General features: G+C 44.5%; 1 protein-coding gene across 2 annotated transcripts in view; it reads right to left on the bottom strand.

Moving 5' to 3' along the window:
- The window catches only part of VILL (villin like), a 42,156-nt gene that overhangs the window by 9,688 nt on the left and 18,667 nt on the right, over nucleotides 1-13,801 (bottom strand). For both annotated transcript variants that reach the window (XM_035554372.1, XM_035554371.1), the window contains exons 2-12: nucleotides 13,112-13,193; nucleotides 11,543-11,617; nucleotides 9,726-9,922; nucleotides 7,729-7,837; nucleotides 7,332-7,442; nucleotides 5,752-5,951; nucleotides 5,585-5,663; nucleotides 4,646-4,744; nucleotides 2,260-2,413; nucleotides 1,155-1,255; nucleotides 337-474 (exon numbers count right to left, since the gene is read on the bottom strand). In XM_035554372.1, coding sequence (XP_035410265.1) covers nucleotides 337-474; nucleotides 1,155-1,255; nucleotides 2,260-2,413; nucleotides 4,646-4,744; nucleotides 5,585-5,663; nucleotides 5,752-5,951; nucleotides 7,332-7,442; nucleotides 7,729-7,837; nucleotides 9,726-9,922; nucleotides 11,543-11,617; nucleotides 13,112-13,180 — 1,332 coding nt within the window. In that variant the 5' untranslated portion in view covers nucleotides 13,181-13,193. The remainder of the gene's footprint in view (nucleotides 1-336; nucleotides 475-1,154; nucleotides 1,256-2,259; nucleotides 2,414-4,645; nucleotides 4,745-5,584; nucleotides 5,664-5,751; nucleotides 5,952-7,331; nucleotides 7,443-7,728; nucleotides 7,838-9,725; nucleotides 9,923-11,542; nucleotides 11,618-13,111; nucleotides 13,194-13,801) is intronic.

The following is a 13,801-nucleotide window of genomic DNA, read 5'->3' as shown; positions in this document are numbered from 1 at the left end:
GAGCTATTGGTATTCATATACTCACTAGACCCTAGGAGCTGAGGCCTTAAAGGACAATCTGAAAGACCATAAAGTTTAACCTCTGCATTGTAAGCCCTATAATCCTTCACCACTTCTATATGACATTGCTGGCTCTCAGCCTGATGCTAGCTTGGGCTCAGTGTCCATGCAGCCTACAAAGCAGAGCTTGGGATGTTTCCAAGTGGACAATTGATGAGCAAAGGGCACGCAAGTTCTTCTGGATGTTTTGCTTAGGATTTTTGTGTGCAACCCTTTCTTTGAGTTTTAGACTTCTAGCAGACACAGCACAGTCCCTTCTGTTTCAGTTTGACCTACCTGCCACATGTAGAGGACATAGTGAGGCTTGCCTGATCTGAGGTAGGTGTACAGGACCAGGTAGCAATCGCCTCCGTAGAACTGCCCATATGTCTTGGGATTCACCGGCTGCATTTGTAGGTCTTCAATTCTCCACACCTAGTGTGAGAAATATGTTGGTAAGCAGCAGTGTAGTCAACGTGAAGACAGAACAGTCCCTTTGCTAAAAGACCACTGAAGTTCAGGTCTTCATCTGGAAAGACCTGAGACCATCTGGAAAGACCTGGAGAGAGGTCTTCCTCTCTCTCCTGGATGCCAGCTTGTTTTTCCCCAGCTTGATTAAAGCGCTTGCTGGCAAAGTCACATCTACCTAGTGACTGTCATAATATATGTGACATAGCTGAACAGTCAGTGGCCCTCAAGGAGGTGGAGGTGCAGCTTCTCAGACCCATGTCCCATCTCTCAACTAGTTCTGTCTTCCATGGGAGGCCACAGGAAAATGAGAGTGGCCTCTGCTTTGCACTGACACATGTAATACGGACTGAACTAGGGGACAGTGTGAGAAGGGAGCTGCCTGATTCAGCCTCGTGCCCTGTGCACGTGGCAGGAGAGGGTTCAACTTGGTGGCTACTTTGCTCTGGTGGACATGGGCTGGAGGAGAAATGCCCTAGAGGTAAGAGCTGCTTGGTTGGAGTTTGTAAGCAGATTACTCTGGCCACAACCATGCTTCTTTGAGGATAGGTGGGCACAGCTCATACAGCTGCTGCGTGTGAAAAGGAAGAGAAGTTTGGAAACGCTTTGGTAGTTGCATCCTCTGTCAGCCAAAGGAGGTCTCTCACCTCAATGTCCCCAGAGGCATCATCCACCATTCTCTGCTCAGCTGCTACCTCTGGTCTGGCATGGAGCTGAGTCGTGTCAAACTTCACCTGCTCCACCTTGGCTGCATGCACCAGCAGAATAAAAGCAAGAACCCAGTGAATGCACAATAACATACAAACCCTATGTACCACCCTCGTGCACACACACAATCATTATGCATATAAGAAAAACTTGGTCTGCAGTAGGCAAATGTTGATTTTGGGATATACAAGAGCTCACATACTCCAGTGTTGATCAGTTACAGGCTGGCAACTGCCCATATAGTACTTTACTGGAAAGTTGTGATGATTGGCAGATAAAAATAGAAGTTCTCATGACCAAAAATTCGTAATTGTTTTCCAAATCTATACATATTTCCCTCATTTTTTGAATGCTACTTTCAGAACTAGAATGCCTACGGTTCTTCAGCTCATGATAAAGAGAGTATATATGGACAGCAGGGAGAGAGAACTTGCAAAAGAAGGGTATTTGTATCTCCGAAGATATTACTGATGGGGACGTTCAGCATCTCTGTCATTTTTCTCTCTGTCAGGAAGATCTCTCTTCTGTGTTTACTCTTTGGGGTTAATGCCTTGCAATATTCACTTCAGCAGCATGATAAATGGGGGCACCATTTACACTGGTGTAAATACAGAATAATTCCATTGACGTCAGGAGGGGCTTGGCTGGATGCCAGTGTAAATGAAAGCAGAATGTTGTTCAACACTTCCTTACCAGGTTCATCATTAGCCCTCTCTAAAGAAAATTAAGAAGTTCTACAAGTGTGAATTTTCTGCACACATTTTTCAGATGAGGCTGATCTTCTGCCAGCATTCACATTTGGAATAAGTGGCAGTTTGGTTTATACAAAAAGCCTCAGCAGTTTTGAACATTGTTCAATTGCTGAATCATTTTTTCTACTGAGAAAGGTGGAAAATACAGGACATGAGAAGAATGTGCACTGGATTTTCAAAGGGCTGAGGACAGGGAACAGTTAATGTGAATGATGTTGTTATCTCAGCGGTAGTTTATCACAGGTAGCGAAGTCAAATGCAGGGTAAGTCATGGCTCTGAAAACATACTCACCAGTTTTGCCAACGGTATAGACCTTGCCAAGCCCTAGTGTTTCAGCTTTTTCTGTCCACTTCTGGAAGAGCTGTTTGAACATGGCTGACTCTGCACCATCGTTGATCACTTCAATGTTGGTAGAAGGAGAGTAGCCTTTGGCCTGGATAAAACCCTAATGGGGTAGAAAAGGGGCATTAGTGGGGACACATCAAAGTTCTCATAGACATGAGAAGAAGTGGCCTAAACCAGCCCCAAAAGCAAACTTCCACCTGCAGCTGAACACAGCAGCATAACCAAGGGCAGGATTCACCCCAAGATGAAGACACTTGCATTCAGACTTATGCAGATGTCTACTGCGAACCAAATTTAGAGGACGGCCAGCTGGATCACATCCTAAACTTAATTTATGCATGGTATCTAAGTCTTGAAGAAAATCTAACTCAATAGGTCTAATGCACAGCCTCCTATCTCATTCAGCTCTGTAGAGAGCTTCTGGTCATAGAACCAGGAGTGGAGGGGGAGGGAACAGTGATGGAATGTGCCCATGACCTGAGAGCCTAGTTCAATTCATTTTTATGCCAAAAAGACCCTCTCTAAAACAGGGATCCTGTCCTCCCTTTAGCATGGTAGAGAGCATGCATGCCAAGATAGTGAAGGGATGGAGGAAGTTACATACCCCAGAGTGTGGCATGTATCCTGAAGGGATAAAACTCTCATAAATCTGTTTTTTTTCTTTTTTTTTTTTCCCCCTGAAAACATATTTCTTTGAAATAGAGCAGCTATTGAGTTAAAAGAGTGTATCAAGCACCTCTGTTGAAGCAATGTGATAAGGGTGAAGATGATCTGTGTTCTGCCACAATGTCAAAGTCATTGCTTGGTTTTTGAGCACTGCTCTCATGTTTATCATGGCAGACTCCAGGATGACCTGGAGGTACAATGCTGACAGCCATGGTTCAGGGAAGGAGCCTGAGTGTGGGCTTTCTGAGCATTCATCTTCTGCTGTAAATACCGCAGCCACATACTACCCCCAGGAAAAAGCAGAGCAGATGGTCTTCCCATCCCTCCCACCTGCCACGCTGAAAGAAAGAGATATCTGTTGTTCTACATTTGTAGCTCAGGGCCAGAATTTGCAGAGCTGATTGCCTATAAAAAGCATCTGGGTTAAGCTTTGGAAAGGAGCACAGAGGATTGTGAGATAAGTTTTAAGTCAAAGTTCATCCAAGCTTTTCTTCTCTGGGACAATAGGCGCACTTGGTATTGAAGTTGGGTATCTCCAGGTAGGATCTCACTGAAGGTGGGGCCATTGAGGTTCAGTATCTCCAAGTAAGATCTCATTGAAAATGAGGCCATTTATGTTCTTCACGGAAGTCAGAGGAATTAAAAGCTAAGTTCCCTTGTAGTCTTCATTTCCATCTGCAAGCTACCATGCAAAACTACCAAATGCCTTACACACTCAGGTTCCCATGAGGCTAATTTTGTCTGAATGGAAGTGGTGAGGCATGCTCTGCCAGAAAATGACTGCATGGCAGTCATCTGAAGGAGCAGCACAGGCACCTGTGTGCTCTGCTGGAGTGTTCTACCTTAACAGGAGCCATGGTTTTTCCACAGGTTGACCGATCTGAGTTACTAACAGTTAATAACAGATCTCTTTTTACCAAGTGGAAGAGCCCTGTGACAGCTTCTAATTCACATGGGCCCAACCCCATCAACACTCTGAAAAATACTTGTTGCCTGTAATGGACTTGGGATTGAGTCCCATAGCACCTAATATCAGGTGTGTTTTTTCAGAGAGCCCAAGAAACTGAGTTCCCCACTGACTTGCTCAGAAGTATTATACTTGGTTGGGAACCCAAGACATGTCTTTCTTGTTCAGAGCAGTGATCCATGTTGCCTTGGACAGTGGCAGTAAGAGATGCTGCTCAGCAAAAACATGTGAGCCTTGTAACTATCCTCAATGTGATCCCTTCATTCTCCCTAATATTCACAATATAGGGTCATGGATGTTACAGAGGCTATAAGAGCCTACTCCCTTTAGTATCTGTTTATGGACCCATTGACCATGAATTGGCCTAATCCTTTCTCAGCCCTGCTGATACTCTCTGCTTCCACCATCTCTTGAAGCAACAAATTCCACAAGTCTACCACTTACCATGTCACATAGTGACACATTCTCTTTTACATTTGCTTTTCTTTAACCAATTTCCTCTTAGTCTCAGTGACAGACCCTAGTGAGATTTGCTGAATAAAAATTTTACATTATGTCATTGCACCTCCCATAGAAGTTCAAGCTCTTTCTCTGTTATTACCCAGGCCAGCTCCTCAAGACCTATTCTTAATTGTAATTAGTGGTCAGATCTAGATTAGCGCTTAGTTAACCTCCCACGACGTTGTTCGCACTACTCACCACAGCTCGAGTGAAGGCTGCTTTTTTCTCTTCCTGGTTGGAGGCTTTTCCTCTCCAGACATAAATCTTAAAGCCACCTTGGTCTAAAATGTAGCAGTCCTGAGGAGAAACCGAAAAATATATGTAAAAAGATCTCTTCAAGCAAAGATCCTCATTTGTAGCCTACCCAGGTTGGATTCTCGTTGAAGACTTAGATTAGATGTAGATTAGCTCATTTCCTTGCCTTCCAGAGTTTTAATGCTGGCTAACCATTAGTAGAGGCAACACAGGATGGATTTACTGGTTCAAAATTGGGCTAACAAGTACCATCAACCCTAGACCTTCATAACTATTATGTGTCCCCAGTATGAAGCTAAAAGTGTTGCATCAGGATCCTGAACCCCAGCAGGATGAGATGGCTGCCAGGCAACCCGTCTCCTCTGCAGAGAGCTGGTGGTCCAAACTGACAACCCACTGTGAGACCAAAGGATTCTTGGTTTTCAGGCTGGGGGAACGTCATTGAGACTAGTCACTTACTACAGCAGGAAATTATATCTAAATTCATGATTTTTTTGAACACAGTGCTAATTTGCTCTGAATGCTGCAGATGGAGAGTTATAGCAGAACATCAGATATTAAGAAGCCTCGTTTCTATCTGGAATTTATTCCTGGCCTCCAGCTTTGACTCTCCTTTTATAATGATTGCCAAGGTAACACTGTCCTTGGCTGACAGGGTGGGTTTGCCATCTCTTTTGCTAGAACAGCTTCAACCCGCTGCCCGCCTCCGGCCACTGGAGCTGTAGGTAGAGGCTAAGCTGTCTTGTTTGGGGAGGACACAATCTGGAAGGATGGAAGGGCTGATAATTTCCAGAAAATTGAGGTATCCTATAGAAAGAGGTGCTCAGCTGAACATAAAGAGAACCACAACATCCTTTTACTGCTATGAGGGCTGCCTTTCACCTCGTGCTGGAGCAGGTCCTGTGTCAGAGGCCGGGTGGCTATCTCCTGTACCACCAGGTCATTGTCCTTCTCGTAGACACTGCAAGACAGAGTTAACATGCAAAGTCAGGCTGCACAGCACCTGCTGTGGCAAGGGATGGGGTTTGGAGGCCCAGCCCCAGACTTACTGGTAGAGCCGGACGTTTGATTTCTGCAGCTCATCTGCTTTCGTGTCCGGGATGGCATCTCGGAGCTCCCCACGCCTCTCCCCCAGCACCATCTTCATGATCTTTAGGAGGTCAGGGGAGTCCTTCTCGTTGTCAATGATGCCGATCTGAGCACGGCCACCTCTTTCACTGTCCCTGATGCTACGAGCCAACGCGAGGCCCTGCACAAGGATCATCAGGGGATTAATCTTGATCCATACAACAAATTCAGCAAGCATTGTGTCAGACCTAGAGCACTGACTGAGTACTAATAGTCTAAGACAGATTACCACAGCTCTCCAAAGATGCTAGTGTCCTCCAGATTTTGCTATTTAAAAATGGGGATGTGTCCTTTATGCCTGTTTATTAACTTAATCTCAGAAAAGTACTGCTTAGTACATAACTATTGGTGGCTGGTCTCGCAGGGCGCAGATATGCAGTAGCCAGAGCAGGTATTGCTTATCTGTGACAGTACACAAGCAGGTCCAATAATCCTAAAATATTCTGGGAGAGAGACACATGCTGAGGACAATGAGGCTGAATGCTGCAGAGCTGTAGGACCCTGGTTGTCCTGTGGTGATATTTTACATGTAAAGGTTTCAAGTATTTGAAAAACATGGATGTTTTCTGTGAAAAAAGAGTGAAATGCCAAACAAATTATTTCCATCTTCCATTGATTTTTTTCCCCCCGTGACTCCTACCACAACAGATTTTAAAGGGAGACATCCCTGTTAGACCTAGGGAATGACCTGTTTGATTGCCAGGCCTGAGATGACCCATGGTCTGTTCTTCTATTCTTCCCTCTGTCTTGCTCCTTTTCCTCTCTCTCAGGAGTTTCTCTGTCTCACCCTCTGTTGGCTCTTATCTCAACCCATCGTGCCCTGGACAACTGCCTTCCCTGTGAGGTCTCCCCCAACCCCAGATCATCAGGTGCCATTATGTGAAGAGCAGTCCCACTTGCCTTTTACTGTGTATAATGACAACCATCAGCTTTGCTGATGACCTGTAGATAAATCTGGTTTATTACATCTCTATATCACAGTTCCTCTATCAGAGAAATAAGGATTAACGATCCCTTTGTAAAGTGCCTTTATAATTAGGGATCTGACCTATCAAAACCTGGTTTATGCATTCCTGCTTGTCTCATACTGACCAAGCTGGAATTCCTTGTGATGTAAAAAACTGAAATTCATTTACCCCTGGCTGAATTAAATCTACTGTTAAATCTTCTGCAGTTAAATCTACTGGTGCTACTGACTTTTTATTCTTATGTCACACAAACTACAGGGCACAGAGGGCTGGCGATGGACCTCCCCAGAGGGAGATGGATGCCTTTCTGGAACAGTGGATATCAGTGGATGAGGAAGTAGAAGATTTACCAGGATTTTCTCTGTTCAGCTCTGTGATCCTGGTTTTAATCAGATTCTCACTGTGCAAACACTGAATACTGTTTCCATCTTCACAAACACTGAGTTCTGTATGTGTCTCTCTCTTTTTTATTTTTCCCAACCCGTGATCAAAAAATACCTCCAATAAACCACGGTGCTTTTGCCTTTACTCACCCTGGATTTCTCAGCAATGTTGCAGTTGGGTCCATTCCACTGGATCAGCACTTTCCCGAGGTCCAGCAAGAACACATCACCCTTATTGAAGCTGTCCCAGGAAAGTGCTACCTGTTGTGAGGAAATGAAAAGGCTCGGCGAATGGAGTGGACAATGAGAGCCACAGGAGACAAGTCACAGGCATGGAGAAACTGCCCTGGGGACGTAACAACTGGTCTGCAACAACAGGATCATTTTTCTAGCACTGAGCCAAATGGCTTTTCTTGGGATTATACCAAACCCCAGTGAGGATGCTTGACCAGAAAAGAGCTATTGAGCAGGCAGACCTGATAGAATATGGGTGTAGGAGGGGAGGCAAGGAGAAATGATCCATAAGGAGAGGAGCTCCCGTGCTTACTTCCGTGGCTGTCACATGCTTCTTCCCCTTGACATGAAGAAGACGTTTGATGTTGTACATATTGGTCTCCACATGCTTAAATCCTGAAGCCACTCCTCCCTTCTTGTAGCTGTTGTGCAACAAAGAATAAAGAGTTAGGGTTGGTTAGAAAATAAAGTCCCCTCTATCCTCTGAGAACATCTCAAGCTTTTGTTGACAAGTAAAAAATCTAGAGCTAATATCTCAAAGTCCTAAAAATGGAATGTGAAATGGTGCTGTGTTGCTTCACTCTACTGTTCCTGGTCCCTGGTCAGACAACTCCTCACATTGTCCATCCACCCAGTGTGGGTGTTGCTGTCGTGCACCGTGGTGCGTGTAGATGAACGGGCAGGTCAGGGATGGCAATGGAGACATAACACAACCAAACTGAAAGTCCCATTAAGCATGGCAGTGGCATCTCAGAAATTTTCCATAAACAGTCAAATAAAAAATGAGCCATGTTTTGCAGACAATACATTTTTTGCTAAAATTTGTTTTTATTCAAAATAGGTGTTCTGTTTAAAGCAGCTTAGATAGAAAGTTGTTGCCATAAGCAGAACAAAATGCTATTGTAAAGGGATACAGGACACCGTCTTTCTCTCAGATTTCATCTACCAATTTTGTTGTCCTTCCATCCTTGAACACACACTTTGCAATAGCTGCTGTTAGCACTGTAATTGTCTCACTGCATGATGCCATCCCTCCATCCCTCTGCAGCTTTGCAAGGAGGACACAATCACATCATGAGAGCACATAGTCCCTCAAAGAAGTCCCGGAATATTTTAACAGTTTTTTGGATAAGTCTAACCACTTTCCACATATCCTAGTCCATTCTAGAAATCTAACCCAATGTTCATGCTTCAGGCCTTAAAGTAACAGTTGAAGCTATCTAATTGCCGTTTGTGGGAAAGAGGTGATTGTTGAGAGTTTTATAGTTTTGCTATGTGGAAAATAAGTATGTTTTATTATAGCTTGGAAAAGACTGGCAAATGTGGTCAGGCTTGTGAGTGATTCACAGTGCTTTAGACTTGTTTGGCACAGTTCTACGAATCCACAGAAGGATGCTCTGCTGATTAGTCTACCTGCCAAGGTGTGGAAAGAGCCTGTTTTAATTTCTCATTCTGACTCAGACTTCCTGCTTGACCTTATGTATGTGGTTTAGGCCAAGATGAAGTCTAACTCATACTGATTTCAGAGCCAGATAGGTTTCCAAATAGACTTCTATACCCAAATGCTTTTGAAGGCCTGAATTTTAGTCCTTCATTGCCCTTTACTCGTCTTTAAAATGAGGATAAAAGCACTCTTCTGTCTCAGAAAAGGCCTGAAGAAACTCATGAGAGGCTGTAGAGATGCACAATACTGAGATACTGAGAGCAAGACTGGGTAGAGTCTGAGGATGGGTTTTCATCTGGGTTTTCTTCAGCTGTTTAAAAGCAAGGAACTACTTCACTGGCCACTTACTGCCAGCGAAGGTCCTCCTGGAGGACGTCTTTCGGAGTCACCTTCCAAAGACCCCAGAGGGAGTCATGACCACAGGTTTGGACTCAACACCACAGGGTTAACGCAATACTATCTTTTAGATGGCTTAGTTCAGAGAGTCAATCTTTGCTTCCTTTGCAGGAAAATTACTCCCAGTGTGAGCCAAATCAACACTTCTCCTCAAGGTGTCTATTAGTTTAAAGTGCTGTGGATGGGCATATTAATCTAAAGTGTGTGGAGGAGAGGAAGACCTTACAGTGAACAAAAGGGAGGTTAAAAACCTTTTACAGAAAACATCTGGGAAAACAGTCAGTAGATCAGAATGACATGGGTCCAGTCCCAACGCTTACAGTTAATTTTTTCAAAATGGGAAGTTTTTCCTCTGAATTTTGAACAACCCCAGTGCTCCATTTTTGAAATGTTGATGCCTCTGAGACAGAGGGAAGCAGAGAAAGCCCCAGGGACCATGATGTTGCTGCAAAGCCTTTTATGCTACTCACATAATGCCATTGCGAAAATAGCTTTGGAAGGTCTCAGACTCGTGTCCCTGCACCTCCCGGTGCTGCACAGGGTTTCCCCTGAGTGCAGTGTCCAGCTGGGTGACGTACATGGCTGCGGCACCTTGCTCATCCTGAGACGAATCCTTGCCAATCCAGTAATGCAAATCCACAGCCGTGCCACGAGAGGTTCTTTTGCTCTGGAAGAGGCGAGAAAGCTGAGTGAGGGCAAAGTCCAGATATCTGCAGCAAATAATGCTGCTGGGCAAGGGGAGACGGGATGGAACCCTATGATGTTCCACAGGAGCTCAGCCTGGAGCCAGCGACCTGATTCAGGAGAATACGGCTTACATTCGTATTGCACTGAAGCATGTTTCTGTCGTATATGCTTTTATGACTCTTGCTATCAAAGAAAACTGAGCACCTGTGAAAGTCCAAAAATGTGTGTGTTCAACCTGTCCTAGTTTTGTAGAGTTTGATATTAAAACTTTAAGGACATTCTTCTCATAAATCACTTAAAAAAAAGTAATATGCACTGCTATTTATTTGCCTGGAGATACTATCCTTTCTATCCCTTTCTCTTTCTCATATCGTGCTACATAGTAGCACCAACTGCCTGTGAATTCCTGCTGACTTGCAAAAGAGACATAACTCCAAAGGAAACTGAGCCTGTGTGTGCATGCTGTGATTCATCTTATTACAGAAAAATCCAATAGCCTAGAAAGAAAAGGCAAGCGATCTGAGAACAGGTGTGCTTACTGTTATGTGACTTACGCCAGCTATTTTTCAGCACCTACTGTGTTAAATCCTATCATCCATGCCTGGAAAAGATAATAAAAGCTCATTTTATAAACTCGATTTGACACTAAGTTCTGTTTATTTGCTTTGTGCAGTGATACCGTGGTGTAAAACACTAGAAGAACTTGAATAAAATACAGTTCAGTTCCTCTAGGCACAGCTGATTAATTTGTGGCAAAATCACTCAGTTTAATACACTGCTATTGAAAACGATCAAAGTCCCGTTGTCCTGCAGACAATTTGTTTGGAGAGCATCCAGTCAAGATGCAGAACGCAAAGATGAATATTTTTACCCTCTTATCTGCAGGTGGGAAGGAGAGTCGTGGATTTTCTAAGGGCTTTTCTACCTGGGGAAGCTATTGCAACATAAGCTGAGCCTGTGAGCATCAAAATCTATAGTGATTATAGTCAGCCCCTTGCAAGGATGGTCTAAGCATGTCTTTGGGTGGCTGCTACCAAATCTATTCCCCAAAGCACTCAAAAGGTACCATAAAAGCATGTGCATGGTGAATTAGTGCAAACGAGTCATTCTGGATTGTTATCCAGTCTGCTTTCCCAGCCTGATGTATAGTGAATATGAATTTTTTTTTAATGTGGAATAGTGGAGGCTTTTCTGTCCCTTGACTGATGGAGTTGTTTGCAGAAGGAACACTCAGACCCAGAAGTGAGAAATGCTTCTAGTTCCCACCATATGGATGTTGTTTGATGCAATGGGGCCTGGATTGCTCTTTGCATTTGAAGAGACTTGGAAGGAAGTCTGGGAGCTTAGTGCAGCACATTGTCCTCCCACAGAGGACACTTTGCACAACCCAACAGTAGGGTTAATTCTCAGAAGTTCCTTGTGCTTCTGGCTAGCTTGGGTACAACTGGTTGCAAGCAGGTCTGAATCTAATTTGGGAGGTCTCCTAAGGGGGAGAGGGAGAAGGGCTGCAGAGCCTCTCTACTGTCCAGCATTAGCTGGAACCAAAGAAACAACGTTGAACCTGTTGCCTACCAAAGAGGCTAACATTTGCCTTACTTACGTGCAGAATTATGTAACAGTCCCCTTCAAAAAAAGTCCCATAAGCTTTTTCAGGTACAGGAACCATCTTCATATTCTGTAAGAAAATGAGTATTTGGGTCATTGATAGAACTTGCACAGGAGGCATGAAACACCAAGGTGACAATGAGGGTTTGGAAAAGGAAGAACCAGGGCTGTGCCCGTGGACTGGGAAAAATCACTTCTAGGGGAAATTCCAAACATACTAGGGGGTAAGAAGGTGTAAATGAAAATGCTGCTTGCCTAGACTGACAAGTTTTTTTTTTTTTTTTTTTTTTAAACTCTCCTTTCCCCTTTGCAATCCTGTAGGTCTAAGGCAAGAAGACCTAGAGGTCATGCTGAAGTCCTCCAGGGCTTGCATTTGTGGGGAACTTCCCAGGTGGTTGCACACATCTCATCCTACATTTAGTTCTGGGGCATGGCTTTTAATCAGTACCCATAAAACTCAAGGATAATTTTCAGAGCTTTGTTAGGATAACCACTTTGTTTGGGATTCAGAGCAACTGGCAGTGCTGAGAAAAGATGGACACTGATGTGTCTTTCAACCCTCCAGACTCTTAATTGCATGTTCCATCTGGTACAAGTGCACAATTGACCAGCCGTGCCTGCCCAGCGTAGGTGGCTGGGTGTGCCACCCACCAGTACACATCGAGCTCCTGGGCTGGAACTGACTCTGTGGTTCCCTGGAATTAGAGACATGCATTTTTTTGGTGGCCTGACTTGTTTCCCAGCATACCAACCTGACCCTCGAGAACCGATACGTCTCTAATTACAGATCCTCTAGCAAACAGCTTGGTACAGTGTTTTGGAGAGAAATGGAAAGGCAAAGACCCTGTAGTATTGGGAACTTGGCTGGGATTTGCAGAGGGCCACCAACACTTAGAGACATGTGTTGGAGACCCTTCCCACTTCTCCCCTAGGCTGTCTATGCACCTCATTTTATGCCCCCTCTTGTTGCAGGGGAACATCCTCAGTGAAATGAACAAGAACAAAGCAAAACTGAACACAGCCTGGCTCCAAACTACAAGCAAAGACCACCCCAAGCAGAAGGTGACTTTGCAGGCTGCAATATTCCTGCAGTGTCCTATCAGTCAGAGTGGGAAAGCTAAGGATAAGATGGAAACAGACTCCATGGGATGCCTTCACTGCAAAAATATGTGCCTTCATCACGGCAGCTGCCACGCTGCTGGTAAAGACTAAGGCTACTCATGCATAATCCTTCTTCTTGCTGAAAGAAGTAATTCATTTCTAGTGTGCTAAAGCAGCCTTACAATTGTTCCCTAAACGGACTAAGAAAGACTCCAGTGCTGGAGGAACACCATCAGTCCCACCAAATTCATGTTTCCTTAGTATTATCCTTGTTTTACAGAGGAGGAACACCAAAACACCAAGCAACAACACATTCGAAGTGGCATAGGAAGAAGCTGTGTTTCCTGTTTCCCACTGCTGTATCTTATCTGTAAGACCCTCTTTTCCTACCCAGATTACTTCAAGAATATCTTCCTTGAAACACACACACAAGACACATGACATCACTGCTGTGTTGTCGTACCTCTATGCCCCATATCTGCAGTCCCAGCCTTCTCTCGATAGTTGGAAGATTTGTGTCACCGTCTGCCATCCTGCACTCTGAGCTAGAAGGGAAAAGAAGAAGAAAAAACAAAATAATTACAGTATTGGATACAACAGTAAGTACGTTAGTCAGATGGCTTTCTCTTACAGTCAGTGGAGGTTTAGCGGAGATAATCCCAGCTTGAAGTATCTCTGTCCCTCACCCTCTGCTGCCTATGAAGAGAGCACAGCCCAGCACAGATATAATTATCAACAATTAGGGGGAACGAAGTCCCATTCCCAGTGTATACATGCTCATGGCACGAGAACACTGCCCATCAAAGCCTGGATAGGATACCATTGATTGGTATGGGATTGCTTTTCCCCTATTTGCATAGATGGAAAGGATTCAACAAGGTGTTGAACCTGACATCAGTACTGCTGTGCTCACACTGGCACAAGGGGTGTGAGAGACAACGGTGAACTTCCAGGAGACCCATGCCCTCCTGGAGCAGCCACGTCAGGAGGAGATTCAGGTCTAAATTAAACTACCTGCAAGGTATCTCAAGGTAGGGCACCAGGCTTTCATCTCCATTAGGGTCAAGGGAGCCAGTGCAGCCAGCAGAGCACAGGGAGTGATTCAGCTGATGACCCAAACATCTACATTATGTGTAGCCAGGTAGCTCCCTAG

The sequence above is a fragment of the Cygnus atratus genome, chromosome 2, assembly GCF_013377495.2.
Source record: "Cygnus atratus isolate AKBS03 ecotype Queensland, Australia chromosome 2, CAtr_DNAZoo_HiC_assembly, whole genome shotgun sequence".
NCBI classification, from domain to species: domain Eukaryota; kingdom Metazoa; phylum Chordata; class Aves; order Anseriformes; family Anatidae; genus Cygnus; species Cygnus atratus.
This window is presented reverse-complemented; position numbering and strand designations above follow the sequence as displayed.